The following is a 19,415-nucleotide window of genomic DNA, read 5'->3' on the forward strand; positions in this document are numbered from 1 at the left end:
CCATATCATCCGGATTCACCGGCATCGTCGAAACGACCTCGCGCTCGCGCTCTCGGACACTCGGATGTGGATCGTAGACCAAGGAGTGGGTTCTGAGTGGGAAGATTGGTGGAGAAGAGGTTGGATGGGTTGTCCCGAGGGCCACATAGGCGTTGTATGTATCTCAGCTCTGATGTTCAAAATATGTCAGGTGGTCCTGCAACTGGTGGCTATCATAGTCTGTGCATGTCGTTTTACTGTCCTTTTTCCTTCACTACATTGTGCAATATTATTATACTATCTGGAATGGGATCCATCCTTGTCACCTCTTGCATGATCCTGGGGGCGTTGGCGTAGCCAGAAATCGAGTGTCAGATGTGCCTCTAAGTCTATATAAGCGCCAATGACCGCATCCCAGACTTTGCGTGGAATATCTTCATGGTACCATTGCTCTCACACAATTATTTGCCTCAATGTGTCTGTATATGGTCTCAACGACCTCAGCGGAGGAGGTGAAGCAGTGGCTATTGGTGTGGTACACATACTGTGGTATGGTGCCTCTATTGGGGTGCAGCGCGAAGGGTGACATGTGTAACAGATGCCAGTAAGATACATACAACGCCTATGTGGCCCTTGGGACAACCCATCCAACCTCTTCTCCACCAATCTTCCCACCCAGAACCCACTCCTTGGTCTACGATCCACATCCGAGTGTCCGAGAGCGCGAGCGCGAGGTCGTTTCGACGATGCCGGTGAATCCGGATGATATGGGTACTGAGTCCTGCGCGTCGATGAGGCGAATCGAACGGTGAAATACTCAAGGCGATCGGACGAGGAATGAGGGAGTAATGGCCGACCGAAATTCGAGGCATGCGAGAGAGTGGAGGGTGGAAAAAAGCAGTGTATGGCGCCTGCGACAAGGCGCGTGCAAACAGCAATAATAGGTCCCCGTGGCGGCGACCGCCGTCGGGAGATCGTTCCAGAGCATGCGCATCGTTTCATCATGAGTGGAGATACTCGCCTGTACGAATTCCGTTGAGTCATCACTCCAGTTTCCCTGCTTATTGTGTCTCTCCGTGCTCAAAGAACTCATTATGTATTCGTATTTCTTGTACTCTACTCCCGCTCCTCTTGTCACAGTATCAACTTATATAGATATTGCATGTCAAACGAATGTCGCCTCGATCTTGAGACTTGTCTTCCCTCCTGCCACAGCGACTCTGACGCGTTCTGTCACACGTTACGACACGCGTCGATCACTCATTTGCGACGCATCGGAGAACGTACAGGAATTGGACTCGCGAGGGCCGAGGCTACATTGCCCTCCTATCCACGACTACTTCTCCGTCATCCGCACTGTTTCCCATGTCCGCAGCTCGCGCCGGTTGGTCCGTGCTGGCGCTAGGTAGTGTATCGCATGGCTGCTCACGCCGTATATCCCATTGTAACCCAAGGACAAGGACTATATCCAGATCACCCGTATCAATTACATACACACATACGTCCCGTCCGCTACGACGCGCGTTCCTAGACCGGCTTGGCGCGACTATTCCTCCAATCCACAATCCCCAAGGGCAGGAACACGTTGTTCGATGAGCAGAGCATCGACAGCTTCCGAAGGTTGGGCTCCGGCGGCTCATGACAAGAGCCGAGGTGCATCAAGCGGCATTCGTTGCCTCCGTTGTGATACCAGCGGGGGTGGTTACGCTGGGGTCAGGATTGTCTGTAGTCTCTGGCATGTGGTACCCTGCGGGGAGGAAGATGTTGAACCCTTGGATGAGGGCTGGACGACTGTGGAACAGATTGGCCCGGCGTTCAATGAGGCCCGGCGTAGCAATTCTGTATACTCTCGGTCAGTACGACCGTACGACCAGAGCATAACAACCACGACCCTCTGCTTCGTGCCTTGTATACCAAACCGCGCAGCAATGCTATCAGGGTATACGATTAGGAGCACTCACCGTGAATTATTGGCGTCCTTCATGATATCCAAGAACTTGTTATAGACCTCCGGCTGCTGCGAAAACTGGGCCTTGACAGAGTCAAGGTAGTTGAGCGCGTTCGAGAAGTTGATGGCACGTGCTGGGCTATCGAGTTGCTGCGCGGATACTCCAGTTGGGTAGTAAGAGTAAGCAGCAGTAGCATGCGGCTCAGCGGGGAGTGGAGGTTGCGAAGCCTCGAGCGGAGTCACGGTATCAGTGCGAGAGCTCGAGGCCACGCGAGAGTCGCTCAATGTGTTGGTGATGTCTCTGGCCTCCATTCTGGTCGATCGGATAGTAGTAGTACTAGTGATCTCGCGAGGACGCGGTCGCTGTCCTGGGCAGTTGATGGTCTTGTCAAGCTTCCAGTGGTTTCAGCGAAGGCGTGAAGACGGCATTCTTACCTGCAATCGCCTTTGCAAGTACACGCAAACAAGCTTTGAGCGTGGAAGACGAGGAGTGGCGAAGAGACAGAGACAAAGCCTAGCGAGGACGGGTGGCACCTTGGTAGTCGACCGTAATATGAAGACGGAAAGACAATCCCTTCCTGATTATGAGTGACAGCGCGGGATGGGACCGCGGCGATTGAAACCTTTCATGGGAACGTATTGGAGACTGGGCGCGACGAGCGAGACAGAGAGCACGGCTGATCCGGACCGGAACGGCCCTATGCGATGTGCTAAAACTCAACTTGCTTGAGGGCAGCCGAAATGTTCCTGCAGTCATCCCGTCAGTAAATTCCGAGTCAGTCGCGCCGTCGGGACAAGACAATGATGGACTCGGATGTTGAAGTTCGAGAGAGCACCGAGCGTTCAACAAAGTATTGCGTTTGCATGAGCTCTAGCCAAACACAATATCTTGTGGAATATCTCGGTGCTCTCTCGAACTTCAACATAAAATCCCGGAAATACAACATCGGACACGTACAAGGGCAGCACCTACGTCCAAATCTTCATCGGACTCGTCCAGCCGGAACCTCCTCGCGTCCGCAAAAGGTCCGGAAGAGCAGTCTCTGAAGCAGGATCGGTAGGTTGCACGACTTCCGGTCGAGTATGTTAGTAAGCTCAACACGGGGTATAGGGCAGAATAAGACCGAACATGCCAGTATACATCTCCCCCGGAGACTTCCTTTACTCCCACAGAGAGGATACTCCAAGACTTGGTCATTGACGCGTTCATGTACGGTTTGAGGGACGCGATTCCTTCGCCATCATCGAATTCGAAGGACCCCGTTGTCGGCAGATCGTTCCGGAGGATACGGAGCGTTTGGTGGTGCGCAGAGGTCGTCTTCCGTACAACTTTTGATTCTACTCGTATGGGCTGCTTCCTCTTGACATGTGATGTTGTGCTGCAGAGACCCCGATGATTTTTCATGAAAACCCGGTACGAGGAATACCTGTACATTCGACGCCGGGCGCGCTCCGTCACATGTGACCGGACGCGTAAGTCACATTTTCCAGTGGCGTCGCGGTGCGGCCGCAGGAGTGCCACTCAGTGGCACCTTCCATCTTACCTCCACAACTCGCGTTCTTCTCGCCTGCAGGGCAACACCATTATAACCTAGTACGTCTCAGTGTTGTTGGCTTGACGCGTACCTAGGTTTTGACAAGGGAGTGCAGCTTAACGGGTTACTGCTCAACGTCAACTGCCATCCCACTGGCATACAGATAGTCCATATACATTCAACTCCGAGGTCATTTTTTTCGTATCTAAGCTAGCGGTGTAGTCATTTTTAACTGATGTTCTTTCCTCCGTACATAGTAGAGCGCAACATTCGACCATGAGCGTAATCGTACTGCCGTTTCCCCACGACGTCCTCCCAGAGATTGCCTTCTGGGCACCTCGCGATACATGCGCAAGTCTCATGCTCACTTGCCGGTTTCTCTACCGCGAAGCGGCTAAGTCAGCCCTCTATCAAGATGCATACCTCTCCGGGGACGCGCAGATAGCCAAGTTCCTCCGATTTCTTTACGCGGAGGGCCACTCTCGCCTACGATACGTACACAGCCTTCAGCTCCGACTGTACTCTATCTCAGAAGAGACGTTCCAGAAGCTCCTCAGCAGTGTCGAACAGATGATTTATCTCGAGTCCCTGGACATAGGAGAAGGGGAGGAAACGCTTCAGTTGTATCCTCTTCTAGAGAACGTTATCGTGAAACGTCCCTCCCTCCCCCACTTGAGGATCTCGGGTGTGGGCTGGCTGTCCATTACGCTCCTCGACCGATTGACGTGCAACCTCACGTCATTGGACCTCGACTGGAGCGGGTCCGACGAGAGCTTCCTCCACGAAGAAGTCCACCTCGACTTATGGCGGAACTACCATCCCGTTCCTTTCCTGTCCAAATGGAGACACTCGCTACGTGAGCTCCGTTGCAGTAATTGGTACACACCCCACTTCGAAGCAGACGACCCAGGGTTCACCGCCGTCTACCCAAAGATGTGCAGCCTGACCATCGTCCGTGACACCTTCCCCGACCCGCTGCCGTATATCTGCGCCTACCCGAACCTCACCCACCTCTCCGTCGAGACCGATCACGTCGAGGATCTGGAGCACCACTTAGGTGAATACCTACATGAGCGCCGCAAGGTCAACCTCGCACGTCAACTCGACGAGAAAGGCCCAGGCACATGGCAGCACTTAGAGGAGTTCAGGGGATATCTTCAGGATCTATACCTTCTCGGGCTGACCTGCCGGATCGAGCGTATCGGTATCGATAACGAACTTAACGCCAGACACGGAACACTGGAGCTCCTGTACGACGTTCTACTCTACGCACAGCCGCGCCACCTCAGAGTGGTAGGTGATGGGACACTGTTAGTGCACCCTCACCCAGACGGGCGGAGCCTGCCTTCAATCCTGCCGCCGCCGAGAGGGTCTCGCTTGGAGAGCCTCGCCATGAAGGTCGTTCTGTACGGGAGCGATGCGGACTACGACATTGTGTCCGGCTTGGTGAGTGCATCTTACTCGCTCTCCGTTGATGCGACACGTTTTGCTCACCGCGCATATATCCCGCAGGACGCACTAGCATGCACACTCGCGCTCCTCCCGCTCCGCCGCCTCCGTCTCTTCGTCAATTCCAATTTCATCAATCCGACGCGTGGGCGTAGGCCAGGAGTGTCCCAGCCTGATCCACCACTGCCTTACAATACGGCTGAACGCTCTCTTGCAGAATTCGACGTTGACGCATTCATGGGAAGACTCACGGATGCGATTCCGTCGCTGACGGATGCAATCGTGGTCGTACAAGGTCCTCGGGGTGGCGAGCGGAAGTGGGAGATCGAGCCCGAGGGCGGACGCTACCTTGCTCCCGGCCTCGACAGGGCCCTCTTCGAGGTACCCATGTTTGGTCCCTAATGGCATATAGTTGTGTGTATGATACTAGTTGCTGTATTTTTTGTTAGACTCTCAAGGACTTGGTCGAATCGGAATGTCGTAAGCTCTTGTCCCATCATGTACTACAATGCCCACTTGTTACATTCGCAACCATCCTGTCGTTCTTGAGCTGTAGTTCAGTCACACCCAGACGAGTCATACGGTGACTTCAAGTTTTCTTCTCGTCCCCTGCTATTGCGTGATTGCAGATGTTGATACCGTCTCTCACGCTGATTACTTCGATCGTCTCGTAAGATGTAGGAGGTACAAATACAGACAGAAGGAGTCAGAACCCGAACCCATACCAAAACTTGTGCAGGGCTCGCTGGTCTCCATGATACATAGATATATAATATTCCGGGGAGTCTGTCGATGTCCAGAAGGGCCCGTAGTGCAGTTGCCAGGATTGCCAAGACATGCACACTGCGGAAGTACGTCCGTGATTGGCACGCGGATGTTCTCGTGGACGAACTGAGCTCTTCAATGAGCCTGAGAGCCACACGAGACCCTCCGCCGTGCGGCTCTCGTCGGCCACCCAGTCGTCGAACTCATCCTCATCCGCGTCCGAGTCATCCGAGTTTTCGGACCAGGCGTCAGCCATGAGAGTATCTTCGTCCTCCGAACCGAAAGCCTCGCCCATCATGATGTCGGTGTCCGTGATGTCTTCGAACCGATCATCCGCATCCGAGTCACCGGAGTATCGATGCATTTCTTGCAAGACGAGGCACTCCTCCGATGTGAGTGTGTAGTATTCCACCTCGACACTGACGTGAATGCATTGTCAGCCACCTCCCGTTGACTTGGGAAAGACGGCCGAGAGGATGATACTACGTACCGGACTTGGATGTAAAACATCCAGGAGCCCAGCTGTTGGACCCACGTAAACTCACGGTCCTGGGAGACTCCAAGGAACGCGATGCTATGACTTGAGGGAAGGCTTAGGTGCGCGTCATGGAACTCGGTGATGTCGCATTGGTCGTTCGGATCTGTTGACCAAAATCCCCAAGGCCAGTTGATCTTGGGATCGAGGCTGGCGTGAGGGTAGTCATGGACGCGCTCGTAGAAGTAGAGGTTCCGAGGTGGTTTCCTGCACAAGGCATCGTCCGAGACCTTGACGAGCGAAGTGCGCGTGCGGAACTTGAGCGCATATGCTGCGTGTGGCAGGCATACATACACTCCGGTTAATGACGCGCGTTGCATGTGAGGATGTGATGACTCACCGACAGCTAGATCTTCAAGTAGGTCAGACAGCCCACAAAGGTGCGGCGCTTCGTTCATGAACCAACCCCGACAATCTGCACTCTCGCGGACGCCCGTCGTCGTCTCCAGTGTCCAACCATCTTCGAGGTGGCGAACTGTGTATCTAGACACGGACATCGGCTGTCGAGTCAACGACCATTGGCTATGATACGGTCAGACTATGGCTGACGTACCTCCTCCACGGCGTTTTCGCTACATGACCCCCATCTACCGACATCCTCTGAACGACAACTCCGTGTTCTATAGCCGGCGGAGGTGACGAGGGTGCATTATTTCCTCGGACGAATTGTGGTGCTGAGTATTCAGGGACCAGTGTCATCGTGTTCACGAGATCATCATATACTATCTCAGGTATGGTCTCCTCGCTCGAGAGGGAGAACGCCTCCCCAGGACCAGGTATGCGTAGCGAGCGCCAGTACATACTGTCTTCGCGAGAGAAATCCGCCATTTCGACGAAGTTGCGCCAGAGTGTTTGTAGGTACTGGTAGCGTTGAGCAGGCGCGACGTTGACGTCAAATTTGAAAGCTGATACGCATGTTAGCCCAAGAGGTTGCCGGGGAACAAGACGATACGCACCTTTGATAAGCTCGCGGCCCCGAGTATGAAGTTCAATCATCTGCAATTGTATTGTGTGAGGGCCATGACATGGTTGTCACCATACAGAGGACGCACCCCGTCATCATAGATGATAGTATTGGGCAGACGATCGAGCCTATAGCATGAGGGATCCAGGAGGACCCGACCATCTACGCTGACGAGGAGCTCTTTCTCAGCTAGCATCGGATACGTCTGCCGAAATGTTCAGAAATTGGAGGATATCGTCAACACCTGAGCAAGTCGGACGTCTTACAATGTCGTCAGGACTCCAACCGAGTTTGTCGCGAACGCTTGACAAGTATACCAGTCCTGCCTGTGGATGGGATCAGCGAGACCGACGTCATCAGGTTATTGGCTAGCTCACGCATGTATCCTTAGCCTAGGCGCGAGGAATGAATATAAGCAGGACACCATGGTCGTGTGTATACGCACGGCTTTCATCATCCATTTCATCTTGTCAGCTCCATGGAATGTCCTGCTCAACTCATTGAACGTGCGAGTATCTCATAATATTGATACAGATCAGCGATAGTAGAGACATCGTGTCAATTTGACATACGGGAACCGTCGATGACAATGAACGCGGTGTGTGGATCCGACTTGGAGTAACCAATGGGATGCGCCACGTTAGGATGCCTGTGAGAGACAACTTCAACCTGGAGTGCGACTAGGAAGCGGAGAACATACATACCATATCGATTTCCCAATGTTCACCTCATCGCGAAACTTGTCGTCCGAGCGCGGGAAACGTTGCACAACAACGAGGCTCCCACTGCTTCGTAGCCTTGCCTTGTAGCGCACAGGTCGCTCTCCAGACTCTTCGATGGGGCTTTCCGGATCGAGCTCTTCTATCAACTCTAGGTCGTCTCGACCAAATAGGCGCATCTAGGTGAAGCAAGAGTTAGTGATAGCAGAGTGGAACCACAGACGTCATAACTCACCGTGCCGTCATACGTTGCATTGTTTGCAACTTGGTTGGATAGTTGAACCAGGCGAGTTTCCGTGTTGCGAAAATAGCGTAGAAGTTCAGAGTCGACTCGTCGAGCATCGTCGGCATGTTGTAAGAGTACGACTTGAGTTCGTCTAACGCTGCAAAGTTGGTCCTCAGTCCGTATAGAGCCTTGGATCTGTAGTACATACGTCAGTATCGTCGAACCGTGAGATACCGCGAGAGGTCAACTCACTTGGAAGGTCTCTACAGCCTCCTCGAGCTCCTTCGTAAGGCTCGTCAGCTGATCTTCGTACTCGCTTTTGTGCCAGAGTCTCTGGAGGTAGTTTTTGTCTCTCGCCCGTAACATGAAAGCTTGTATCTTCTGGAGGGTGCTATGTCGGCGCGTCAGATGCGGGGATAAATTCAGCAAGAAGATTGATTACCTGAGCAGGGCGTCGAGACGGTCATTAATCTGCGCGTCTCTTGGATCTTCGAAGGAATCCAAAGTGCCATATATCGCATTCGTGGTTCTCGCAACGTACTGGGCCAGCGAGTGCATGCCGTCCTTCGTGTCCTTGATCTCCTGCACAAAGTATCAGCCTGACAGCCCATGTACGAAGTCAAGGATGTACCTTTGCCATCGTGGCTATTTCGAGGGATACCTTGACCACAGGGCTGAGGGCTGGGACTGGGAGCGACTCGGCCACTGCTTCTGCAAGGCGAAGCGCAGAGATTAAACTATCCATTGTTCACGACTGCAACCTGGTTGATACATCATCAGTATGACCTCGATCAGTATATGTGACCACACGTACCGAAGACCAGCGTCGGAAGGTTTGTGTTTGGAGCGTTGAGGGCGGAGATCGACCGAGAGTGAGCACTCCGAAAGAATTTGAGAGACCGCTACCCCGATGATGCGACTTTAAAGCCCATGGCCTCTAGCGAGTGAGGCAGAGTCAAGAATAAGGTAGCCATGCCCACGGCAGCGTTCTCAGGTTGACCTACAGCCCGGGCCAAAGTTGAATCGCATGTTGTACCAGGAAGAGGTGGTTGCACATACCAGATGAGAGAGACGCGCTGTATGTCATCGAAAGAACAAGGGCATGGGCGGCTACGTCAATATCCCTATATAATCGGCAATACTAGTGACATCCTAGACGGATGACACCGTCGCGCCACACAACTAAGGCTGTCATCATCTCCAAGCCCGCTGTCGTCGGCATTCGATGAACAATGGACGCACCGCAGATCTCAGAGTACAAAGCTTGAAGACCACGACAGAGCATGAGAGAATACAGACAGAAAGCTGGGAAAGTTAAGACTCACCTCTGAAGAGCCGGCAAGCAACGTCTCCGATGGTCCTGCCACGGCAACGTAGGCCCTGGTTGGCCAAAAAAGGTCCGGATCGTGCCAGGAACGTCAACATTGCATCTGCTCTCAGCGTACTACAGATATTACAGCGCAAGGTAACTGGTTAACTGTCCTGAGATGAGCAAACACACCATCCGATCTGAAGGGGCGCTCACAAGTATACTCATGGCTCGCCAGGCTACAGCAGCGGCAGCCCGAGGTGAGGGGCCAGCACTTCCTTGACGAAATCATCGACCCCGTGCATCTCCACGCCCAGTTTGCTGATGTTCTCATCCGGAAGTACCTTGATGCCGTACATCCCTGTCTCGTTGTAAAGTCGGAACATGATATCGCGGTCGGGGACACCAGTGGTCGGAATGACGTGATATGTCCCTTCTTTGCCAGTTACTGCAAACGCGAGTGTCAGCATGTTGTCTTGAGCAAGTAGGTGAATAGCCTGAGACGCTTACGTTTCTTGACGCTCGCGAGGACATCACGCGGTGCTACTCGAGCGTTCGCGACATAGAGATACTGATGGTTCAGCTCGTCCTTCCGGCCATCCCAATGGTCAAATATGGCCTTCGTGACGGCGGACAGGTCTTTCTGGACGTAGAGCATCGCAACTAGGGGTGGCAGCTGCACTCGGTTATGGTCGCATGACAAACTGGACAATCGCACTTACGCTCCGTCGTCTCCTTGATGATAGGCTGGCGGAACTCGAGTACGTCTCGCTCGCGGTCGTAAGTCATGTGAGATCGGTATACCAAGTTCTCGTAGAAGTTGCCTGTGTATAGGAAGACGGCGGGAAGATTCTTCTCAAGGATGTAGCCGTCGACGTGATGCTTTCCTGTGCCAAAGGTCAGATATGGGTGATAGTGTTGAAACGCGCGAAATCTGCAAACCTTCATATACTCGCGATATCAGGCGTCCGCCAGAGAGCTTCTCCGAGCTGGGGAGGGTGCTCCACACGAAGCATTCGACGCCATTATCAAGTGCAGCATCAACGAGGTTCTTCCCCTGTTGCTCCTCGCTACCCGGGTCGTCCTTAATCTTCTAATGGCAGCAACCACCGATAGAGTGTTAACTTGGCAATGAACGTGAGGTGGGCGCGGCAGCTTACTGAATCGTAGAAGTTCGTGACGCCGAAAACGCCCCAACAACCGCGTAGTGCTTCCTTCACGTTCAGGGTGACTGTAAGATCTGCCTGCACCACTTCTGCGCCGAGCTGAACAAGCTGCTGAGCAGCAGCGGATTGGGGATCCCGGGTCAAAGCGCGGACACGGTAAAGATCGGGGTACCGCAACAATAGTTTTGCCACGGAACCACCTAGTAGGAACCGTATACAGTCAGTTTGTTTCAATATCGGTAACTGAAGTAGTCTATGAGCATACCTTGATTACCAGTTGCGCCACAGACGGCGATGATTCTGGCCATCGTGGGTGAGAGTGCTATTTCCGAGCAGCGAAGATAGGTTTCCAAGCCTTCAGCGAGGATGGCCTGCTGCCTCTGGCATTATATACGTCTGCGAAGGTGACCATCTTGTCAGAAATAGAGCAATGTCAGCTGCCGGTCAAGAATAACACGATAACCGCATTCACCGGCAGGCGGCACCGCTCGGGGTCAGATGCAGCTGACCGTCGTTAGCTGTCGCCTCTGACTTACCTCAGGATGCATATACTGCCAAAGGTGTGGCGGCCCACCCTCTTACAAATGACCAGGTATGAGCAGCGTGTTGCTGAGTTCTAGGAAAGAGACGAGCATCATGTCAATGACAGCGCACTCACTACAAATTCAATGCGTGGGTTCAATTTGATTTCAGGATGTTATTGACTATGATAGACGCTTTCTTACTCATCAATACATCCTACTTACACACTCGGACTTACGTTTCTCATTCTGATAACCTTTTTCGTCTCTATCCCCTTCCCTCCCCCAGCGATGACTGTCTCACCACCTGTCTCACGACGTACTCAGGATGAAGCTACTGACTCTTCGAAGTTGCGCAAGCACGACAAGTTCTGGCTAGAAGACGGCTCAATCATCTTGCGCGCGCAGGACAATCTCTACAAAGTTCATCGGAGTCTGCTGCATCGACATTCTAAAGCTCTCGCATCTTTCAAGCCTGCAAGCAGCGAGAAGGCGGAAATGGTGGATGGAATGGATGTGGTTCGTCTACCAGATGAGCTGGGTGTGAGGAGCGCGGACTTTGAGGCTCTCCTGGAACACCTCTATCATGATGCGTGAGTCTTGACTCTATCTTTATCGAGCGCGTCTTTTATACCACATAGGCCTCTGACAGATGCGGATGCGGACTTCAAGCGCATAGCGGCTCTGTTTAGAGCGTCGTCAAAGCAGCAGCTGGACTTTCCGACAATTCACGCACTCGCGCGGAGCAGGATAGAGCAACTGATCCCTTCGGATCCGGAAGCCTTCACTCGCGCGCAACATGCTGAAGAGGCCCTCAGTCTCGCCGTGACGTATGATATACCATCCGTACGTCTGTCGCTGCTTTCTCTTTGCTTGTCCTGATCGTCGCGCGCAAGATACGGAAAGCGCTATACTACAGCGTCGCGACGCACCCGCACGAGCAAGAGACTCACGCGGACGGCATCACTTCCCATCCCGAACTCTCGCATGACATCTCTGCGCGGTGCGACACGCTCCTCGAGCAACTCGTCTCACACTTCACCCCCATCCTATTCACCGTCGCCACCGCCGGGCATATGGCATGTACGGACGTGCTCGCGGAGAAGTGGATGCCGCTTGTCATCCAAACTGCACTCGACGACAACGGGCTTTGTCGCCCCCTGGAGACTCTGGAGCGCATCATCGCGATAGACTGGGAGAAGGAGGGCTTGTGTGCACAGTGCGTGAAGGAGAAGCGTGAAGAGTGGAGAGGAGAGCAACGGGACGTATGGGAGCGCATGGACGAGTGGTTGAGTTGAAGCATAGGAAAGTGAGATGTAGCATACTGACGGGAGATATGTAGCCAATATGCCTGTACCACTAGCGATTTAAGATATCAACGCCGCCCGAGTTCATGGTTCTCAATTGTGGTTCCCAAGAACGCGGGAGCGCGGCTGGCCTTTCATTTGCTCAAGTTATTTGTGATTACATTCTGGACGGCTCACCATAAAGCACTAGAATTGTGTGTGGTTAAGTCGGAGGTTCGTGTCAATAGCCGCCGAAGCCACAGACGCGACGCGACGTGTTGGGCGCCCACACACCTTTCCCTTCAGCCACCACCATCTCCTTCTCGCGTCCGCATATCCGCGATGCCGCTCATCCGCATCGAAGTCTGCGACTTCAAGTCGTATCGCGGACACCAAATTATTGGCCCCTTTCGCAACTTCACATCTGTCATCGGTCCCAATGGCGCGGGCAAGTCGAACCTCATGGACGCCATCTCGTTCGTGCTCGGGGTCAGGTCGGCGCAGCTACGGTCGAGCCAACTGAAGGACCTTGTCTATCGAGGGCGCAGGCTGGCACGGAATCCGGACGGAGAGGACGCGGGGCAGGCGCAGCCGGAGGAGGACGAGGATGAGGGGGAGGGGGAGGGGGACGGCACTGCCAAGAAGGCGTGGGTTCTCGCCGTGTACGAGGACGCGAACAAGAAGGAGTGGCGGTATCAGAGAACGTGAGTCGCTGGTATCTGCTTTCAATACATATGCAAACTCGTCTTCAGAGTCTCGACCTCGGGCCAGTCTGAGTACAGGCTCGACGGCAAGGTGGTTACGCTCAACGCATACAACGCCGCCCTCGTCCAGCACAACATTCTCGTCAAGGCGAAGAACTTCCTTGTCTTCCAGGGCGACGTCGAGGCTGTCGCCCAGCAGTCCCCGAAGGAGCTCTCGCGCCTCATAGACCAGATCTCTGGCTCGCTCGAGCTTGCGGGCGAGTACGAGAAGGCGAAGGAGGCCCTGGACCGTGCAACGGAGAACGCGACGTTCAACTTCACGAAGCGGCGCGGTATTGCGGGCGAGATCAAACAGTATAAGGAGCAGAAGGACGAGGCGAAGCGGTTTGAAACTCTCGTCGATGAACGTGTACGTCCAATCCAGCTTCTCGATACCGAGCGCGCTCTCATATGTCTCGCAGGATGACCTCGTGCTACGGCGCATACTGTTCAAGCTGTTCCACATCCAGAAGTCGCTTGAGGAGCATGCACACGCGATCCGCGAGCAGAACAAGACGCTCGCTGGGTTGCGGCAGGAGCAGCGTAAGCATGAGAAGGCCCTGGAAGAGGCGCGTTCGGAGCAGGCGAAAGCGCGCGGGAACGTCATGCAGAAGGAGAAGAAGATCAAGAAAGCAGAGAAGGCACTGGAGACAAAGGTGCGTATTCTCCATCGCGAGGCCTTCAGGCTCACTGATAGTGTACGCAGCGTCCAGACCTGGTGCGCATCGAGGCGCAGATCAAGCACTCGGAGCGAAAGCGAGACAAGGCGCAGCAAGAGTTGGAAAAGCTGAAGCAGACCGAGAACGAGCAGAAGCGACAGCTCGAGACGCTGTTGAAGGACTTGGACACGGTGAAGAAGGCGGCGAACGCTGCGCAGGGTACGTCGCTTGCGGTACCCAGCTGACGGCAGCTGACGTTCTCTGCAGAGGCGCAGCGCAAGGCCGCGCAACGTAACTTATCCCTAAGTGAAGAATCTCTGGAGGAATATAGACGATTGTGCGCCTCGTTTGCTGTGGCGCCCACGATCTACTCACATCTCCTGGATGATCTAGGAAGGCTGCAGCGAGCGTCCTGGCTGTGGACGAGCGTCAGTCCCTGGAAACCCTGACGCGAGACGAGAAGACTACGGGACGGACGCTGGCTCAACTCAAGGACAAATTGGAACAGTTTACGCAGAAGCGCGAGAAGCTCGAGGAGGAGCGGCAATCACAGCAACAGAAGAAAACAGATGTATGTGCTCCCTTTTGCACAAATGCACACATACTGAACGCGCCCGTATAGCTGGAACAGAAGGTGCAGGAACTGTCTGTGGACCTCGCGAAGGTCAAGCAGGAGGACGAGAATCAGCAGTCCGAGCGGAAGCGGATTGAGTAAGTGTTCAACGCGTATATCAGTGTGCATGGTGATAATGCGTTACGGTTAGGACGCTGGAGAAGGAAATCAATGAGAAGCTGGTCAACATCTACGAGCAGCTCACTCAGGCCGGCGTCGACCAACAGGAGACGGCCCGCGAGTCGCGGCTCAAGGAGACTCTGTCCAACCTGCAACGCATCTTCCCCGGAGTGCGCGGCCGCGTCGTCGACCTGTGCAAGCCGACGCAGCGCAAGTACGAGACCGCCGTGGCAGTCGTCCTTGGGCGCAACATCGACGCTATTGTCGTGGATGAGGAGAAGACGGCCATCGACTGCATCGAGTACATGCGCAACCAGCGTGCGGGCCAGGCGACGTTCATCCCGCTTGACACGATCCAGGTCAAGCCCGTGAACGACAAGTTCCGCGCATTTGCGAAGGGTGCGCGCCTTGCTGTTGACGTCATCACCTACGACCCGGCCGTGGAGAGGGCGATGCATCATGCTTGCGGGAATGCGTTGGTATGTGATTCCATGGACGTTGCGAAATATGTGTGCTACGAGAAGGGCCAGGAAGTCAAGGGTGAGTCTTCGTGGGCGGTACGTGGGAGTTCTTCATGCTCAGATCATCGTAGCTGTCACTCTCGAGGGTACGATTATCCACAAGAGCGGTCTAATCACTGGTGGCAAGAGCTCCTCTACCGGCGGCAAGAAGTGGGAAGAGAAGGATGTTCAAGGTACGCAAGGACGCTCTGCGCGGTCCGTCTCTGCGGCTGATCCCTCTCCAGGTCTGTATCGTGTGCGAGACAACCTGATGGCGCAGCTCCTGGAGTTAAACAAGTCGAAGCCTCGTGGGAAGGAGAGCGAAGTTTTGGTCGCAGAGATCTCCCGCCTCGAGTCGGCACTCTCTGTGGCTCGCGACGATCTGGTATGTAGAACTAGCGTTGTTTGTGCGTATATCTATATCTCACTTTGCTCCCCTTCCAGAATGCGTGTCAAGCGAAGCTGGACGGTGTGAAGAGCGAGATCAAGCATACCGACAGGGAGATCAAGCAGCTCCAGCCTGAGCTTCGCAAGGTATGTCGTGAGTCCTAGGGATGGGGGATGCGCTCAATCGACTTCGTCGTGTCACAGGCGCAATCCGCATACGACAAGGTGAAGGAGAAGGTGGACGCGCTAGCGGCCATCATCAACGCGGCCGAGGATGACATCTTCGCCGACTTCTGCGAGCAGATTGGGGTAGCGAATATCCGCGAGTACGAAGAGCGCCAGTTGAAGCTCGCACAAGCGGAGAGCGAGGCTCGCCTCCAGTTCGACACTCAGATTGCGCGTCTTACACATGCGTACGTCCACCATTGGTTCGTTTGGGGATAGACCGGATGCTCAATTACCGGCCTTTCAGATCTCAATTCGTACAGGAGCAGATCCAAATGACTACGGAACGCCTCGCGACGTACCGCGAGATCATCGCCACGGAGAATGCGAACTTCGAGCGCCTTGAGGCCGAGCGCGTCGCTGCGCAAGAGGATATAGCCGAGTCTGAGGAAACTATTAAGGAGCTGCAGGAGGAGCTTAAGGAGCTCAACGAAGACCTCGAGGAGAAGACGAAGAAGGTGGAGGAGGTGAAGAAGACGACGAGCAAGGCGAGCAGAGTGCTTGACCAGGCGCTGAAGGAGATCGCCACACATGTGAGTTTCTGAACATACCTCCGCGAGTGCCATATGCTAATTACATGTGTATAGAACGATGAGATCGAGAAGCTTGGTCTGGAGCGGTCCTCGATATACCGGAAGTGTAGGCTGGACGAAATCAAGCTGCCGCTGGAGGCAGGCAATCTCAAGAACGTCCCTATGGAAGAGGCGAGTGCGAGAACTTGGTGCATTTCTATCTCAACTGACGAGTATTTTATCGTGCAGAACCTCCGCGATGAGGTTGCTATGGACGTCGACGAGGATGATGAGGGCACTCAGCGCGTCAAGCGCGTCCCCGACTACGGGATCGAGGTGGACTTTGAGGCCCTCGGCGAGGTTGATGCTGATGTATGTCCAGAAGTTGCGATGTCCTTCCACTGTGTTTCTGACGTGGATGTGAGCAGGAAGATCCGGCAGAGACACTGAAAGAGCTAGACGAGGCCATCGCCAAGGCCAACGCTGATATCGAGCGATTGGCGCCGAACTTGAAAGCCATGGACAGGTCAGTTAGAAGTTGTCTAGCCATTGACTCACTACTGATGGCATATGTTGTAGGCTGGATGACGTCGAGGCGAAGTTGCTTGAGACAGAGAAGGAGGCTGAGAAGGCTCGCAAGGACTCGAAGACGGCACGAGAGCACTTCAACGAGCTCAAGAAACAGCGGTACGTAACTCTGTCCAAGAACCGGTAGCGTGACTTGACGTATCTTCCAGTTGTGACATGTTCAACAAGGCGTACAACCATATCTCAGAGCGCATCGACCAGGTGTACAAGGACCTCACGAAGGGGAAGATGGCGCCCGCCGGAGGTGTAGCGTACCTGACTCTGGAAGACAGCGAGGAGCCGTACACAGCCGGCATCAAGTACCATGCTATGCCACCCATGAAGCGATTCCGTGACATGGAACAACTGTCCGGCGGCGAGAAGACTATCGCCGCTCTGGCGCTGCTCTTCGCCATTCACAGGTACGGCTCTTAGAGGAGACACTCGGGAGACCCTTCATTGATCATGGTCGATCGTAGCTACCAACCTTCTCCGTTCTTCGTACTCGACGAGGTCGACGCTGCGCTAGACAACACGAACGTGGCGAAGATTGCCAACTACATCCGGACACACTCGTCGGAGACGTTCCAGTTCATCGTCATCAGTCTCAAGGGTTCTTTGTACGAGCGCAGTAACTCCCTCGTGGGCATCTATCGCGATCAGGACGTGAATAGCTCGCGTACGTTGACACTTGACGTGAGTATTTCGCTATTCTTGCTTCTTGCGTTGTTGTTTGTCTGACAGCGTACCGCCGCAGTTGACACAGTACGACGATTGATGGACATAGTGCCTGGTCGGGTAGGGTAGTCGCTTTTCTCTTGTGCTTTCGAAGCTTGTTGTCTGTATTACCTCATGCTCTGTCGCCGCAGTCAAAATGTATGTGTATACCAGTTATAGGATCCAGGCGCGATCCAGGCGCGATCTTCCGCATCCGGCTCTGAATGTACCGATCTGCAGTACATGTATTGTTACATGGTATATAGGCTAGCTGCTCGTGAAGGACGCGGGCTCCTCTAGGACTAGTAAAACTCGAAGTCAGTCCAATCAAGGCCCGGCGCGAGTTCTCGTCCACCCTTCGGCTTGATCTCCCACTGCCGCATATTGCCACGAGGTCCGTGTATGCGCACGAGCACATCCGTCAGCGAAGGCAGCGTCTCCGCGAGTGTCTGCATACACCCGTCGAGGTCGAATGCCTGCAGAGAACGCTCAGCATTGCTGTAAGGAAAGGGTGGGTCGGGCAGCGGCGGCGCGGGTTGCCCTACTGTCCCCTTGGGTGTGGGATTAATTTTACTCGCGTCGACGAGGAGTCGCAGGCGGCGAAGCGGAAGAGAGGCGAGGGCCGTCGCGAGTGCACCCTGCAAAAGAGCGGAGAGACGTACATGAGAACTCGCAAGGCCGAAAGATTAGGCGCATATATGCGCAGGAAATGCTCACCAAGCCGGAATCCATGTCCAAGTTCTCATCAAGCTCCCTCCGCAGGGAGATCTTGAGGACAAGACTCTCCAAGCGCGTTGCACCCGGCTCGCCTAGGATGACAGGTAGACTCAGGCTCCGGATCGCGTTGCGAGGACAGACGAGGAGTGCGCCGTCGCCAGTAACTCTGAGATGGAGCGGCTTGGCATAGAGCAGGACATCGGAGAGGAGCTGGGGCCGGCAATCGTTGAGTTGAGCGTAGAGAACGATGCGCTCAATCCGGCAGGTGAGTCCGAGGAGGTACAAGTCGTCGAGGTTTCCGCGGTACTCCTCGAGGTCCTGCCACGAGCCTGAGCCGCTGAAGCGGACCTGGCGCTTCAAATTCTCGTCTCGACGCTGGCGAAGGTCCACTTGAGCCTGGACATGGCTGGATTGCACAGAGAGATGGGTGAGGTTCGGATACGCTTGGATGTATGGAAGCGGATCGGGGAAGTCGTCGCGGACGATGAAGAGCCTGCGCATCCGTGGATAGACTGCATCAAACCGTGGATCGTCCTTGAATTCGGGGGTATACCAGCCGGTGCACTGGAGCTCCTCAAGACAGTGCGTCCACTTCGACAGGAAGGGAACGGGGTGGTATTTGACCCAATCCTCGCGCGCGACTTCCCTGTGGAGAAAGCTCTTGCCAACTACTGTGCTCCAGTCCAGACTTATCGATGTAAGGTCGCAGTCCAGGTCGCTCAGGAGGGCTATGAAGAGCTTTCCGACGCTGCAGCTCCCCAGGTGCCGAAGGGTCGGGAGCTGCCTGAGGACCACTCCCATCTCAGGGTAGGTTCTGAGCGCATGCTCGCCGTCGCTCAATTCGAGGGACGTCAGATGGGTCATCCATTTCATGGAATCGATGATCCCGTTGACCTGTTCCGGCGAGAGGAGATGGAGATGGAGTCGAAGGCTGCGCACATATCTGAAGCGTGTCCGGTCCTCAGCTTCCACAAAACGGAGGAACTTGTCTATCTGCGCGTCGCACGAGAGATATACTTCTTGCTGAAGGGCGGATATCGCGGCTTCGTGGTAGAGAAACCGACAAGTGCGCATGAGGCTCGCGCATGTCTTCCGAGATGCAGCAAAAGCAACAAGACGAAGAATGTCGCCATTGAATTGAAAAGGTACCGTATCCATGTGGAGTTGAGAGTATAATGATTGCAGCGGAAAGTCTCCCAAAGCTAAGAGTTGATGCAGTGATGAGGGGAATGGGGAAAGAGAGAGCAACTACG

At 54.4% G+C, this 19,415-nt stretch overlaps 7 protein-coding genes across 7 annotated transcripts; 3 read left to right on the forward strand and 4 right to left on the reverse strand.

Moving 5' to 3' along the window:
• Positions 1–1,386: 1,386 nt before the first annotated feature.
• Positions 1,387–2,606, reverse strand: L226DRAFT_537983 (PAH2 domain-containing protein). The gene is made up of 3 exons (XM_067681414.1): positions 2,363–2,606; positions 1,941–2,295; positions 1,387–1,818 (listed from the first exon to the last, which is right to left on the reverse strand). Exons 2-3 carry the CDS (start codon positions 2,237–2,239, stop codon positions 1,638–1,640), a joined length of 480 nt encoding a protein of 159 aa, XP_067531987.1. The 5' UTR covers positions 2,240–2,295; positions 2,363–2,606; the 3' UTR covers positions 1,387–1,637.
• An 876-nt stretch (positions 2,607–3,482) lies between these two features.
• L226DRAFT_615448 (uncharacterized protein) lies at positions 3,483–5,479 on the forward strand. The gene is made up of 4 exons (XM_067686771.1): positions 3,483–3,521; positions 3,578–3,651; positions 3,720–4,908; positions 4,975–5,479. The coding sequence occupies exons 3-4, from the start codon at positions 3,739–3,741 to the stop codon at positions 5,311–5,313; spliced, it is 1,509 nt and encodes a 502-aa protein (XP_067531988.1). The 5' UTR covers positions 3,483–3,521; positions 3,578–3,651; positions 3,720–3,738; the 3' UTR covers positions 5,314–5,479.
• A 1,724-nt stretch (positions 5,480–7,203) lies between these two features.
• Positions 7,204–8,865, reverse strand: L226DRAFT_468657 (uncharacterized protein; the record flags this gene model as incomplete). The annotated part of the gene is made up of 9 exons (XM_067676150.1): positions 7,204–7,380; positions 7,442–7,501; positions 7,600–7,691; positions 7,748–7,824; positions 7,880–8,073; positions 8,130–8,315; positions 8,373–8,511; positions 8,563–8,702; positions 8,752–8,865. The coding sequence occupies 9 exons, from the start codon at positions 8,863–8,865 to the stop codon at positions 7,204–7,206; spliced, it is 1,179 nt and encodes a 392-aa protein (XP_067531989.1).
• A 651-nt stretch (positions 8,866–9,516) lies between these two features.
• Positions 9,517–11,160, reverse strand: L226DRAFT_513105 (NAD-P-binding protein). Its single transcript, XM_067678361.1, has 8 exons — positions 11,068–11,160; positions 10,861–11,007; positions 10,590–10,795; positions 10,372–10,522; positions 10,152–10,316; positions 9,940–10,092; positions 9,646–9,877; positions 9,517–9,597 (listed from the first exon to the last, which is right to left on the reverse strand). The coding sequence occupies exons 2-7, from the start codon at positions 10,901–10,903 to the stop codon at positions 9,669–9,671; spliced, it is 927 nt and encodes a 308-aa protein (XP_067531990.1). The 5' UTR covers positions 10,904–11,007; positions 11,068–11,160; the 3' UTR covers positions 9,517–9,597; positions 9,646–9,668.
• Positions 11,161–11,372: 212 nt separating this feature from the next.
• L226DRAFT_615451 (uncharacterized protein) lies at positions 11,373–12,556 on the forward strand. The gene is made up of 3 exons (XM_067686772.1): positions 11,373–11,709; positions 11,758–11,962; positions 12,013–12,556. The coding sequence occupies exons 1-3, from the start codon at positions 11,408–11,410 to the stop codon at positions 12,412–12,414; spliced, it is 909 nt and encodes a 302-aa protein (XP_067531991.1). The 5' UTR covers positions 11,373–11,407; the 3' UTR covers positions 12,415–12,556.
• Positions 12,557–12,706: 150 nt separating this feature from the next.
• On the forward strand, positions 12,707–17,668 carry L226DRAFT_554434 (condensin complex subunit SMC1). The gene is made up of 20 exons (XM_067683001.1): positions 12,707–13,106; positions 13,155–13,515; positions 13,568–13,801; positions 13,852–14,023; positions 14,072–14,141; positions 14,198–14,375; positions 14,427–14,515; positions 14,569–15,077; positions 15,130–15,231; positions 15,283–15,422; positions 15,482–15,571; positions 15,629–15,837; positions 15,897–16,182; positions 16,237–16,353; positions 16,411–16,533; positions 16,590–16,687; positions 16,741–16,848; positions 16,899–17,150; positions 17,208–17,424; positions 17,486–17,668. Exons 1-20 carry the CDS (start codon positions 12,745–12,747, stop codon positions 17,504–17,506), a joined length of 3,738 nt encoding a protein of 1,245 aa, XP_067531992.1. The 5' UTR covers positions 12,707–12,744; the 3' UTR covers positions 17,507–17,668.
• On the reverse strand, positions 17,486–19,381 carry L226DRAFT_175117 (uncharacterized protein). The gene is made up of 2 exons (XM_067672658.1): positions 18,163–19,381; positions 17,486–18,083 (listed from the first exon to the last, which is right to left on the reverse strand). The coding sequence occupies exons 1-2, from the start codon at positions 19,318–19,320 to the stop codon at positions 17,748–17,750; spliced, it is 1,494 nt and encodes a 497-aa protein (XP_067531993.1). The 5' UTR covers positions 19,321–19,381; the 3' UTR covers positions 17,486–17,747.
• Between the last annotated feature and the right edge of the window lie 34 nt (positions 19,382–19,415).

Source organism: Lentinus tigrinus (genome assembly GCF_003813185.1).
Source record: "Lentinus tigrinus ALCF2SS1-7 unplaced genomic scaffold L226scaffold_29, whole genome shotgun sequence".
NCBI classification, from domain to species: domain Eukaryota; kingdom Fungi; phylum Basidiomycota; class Agaricomycetes; order Polyporales; family Polyporaceae; genus Lentinus; species Lentinus tigrinus.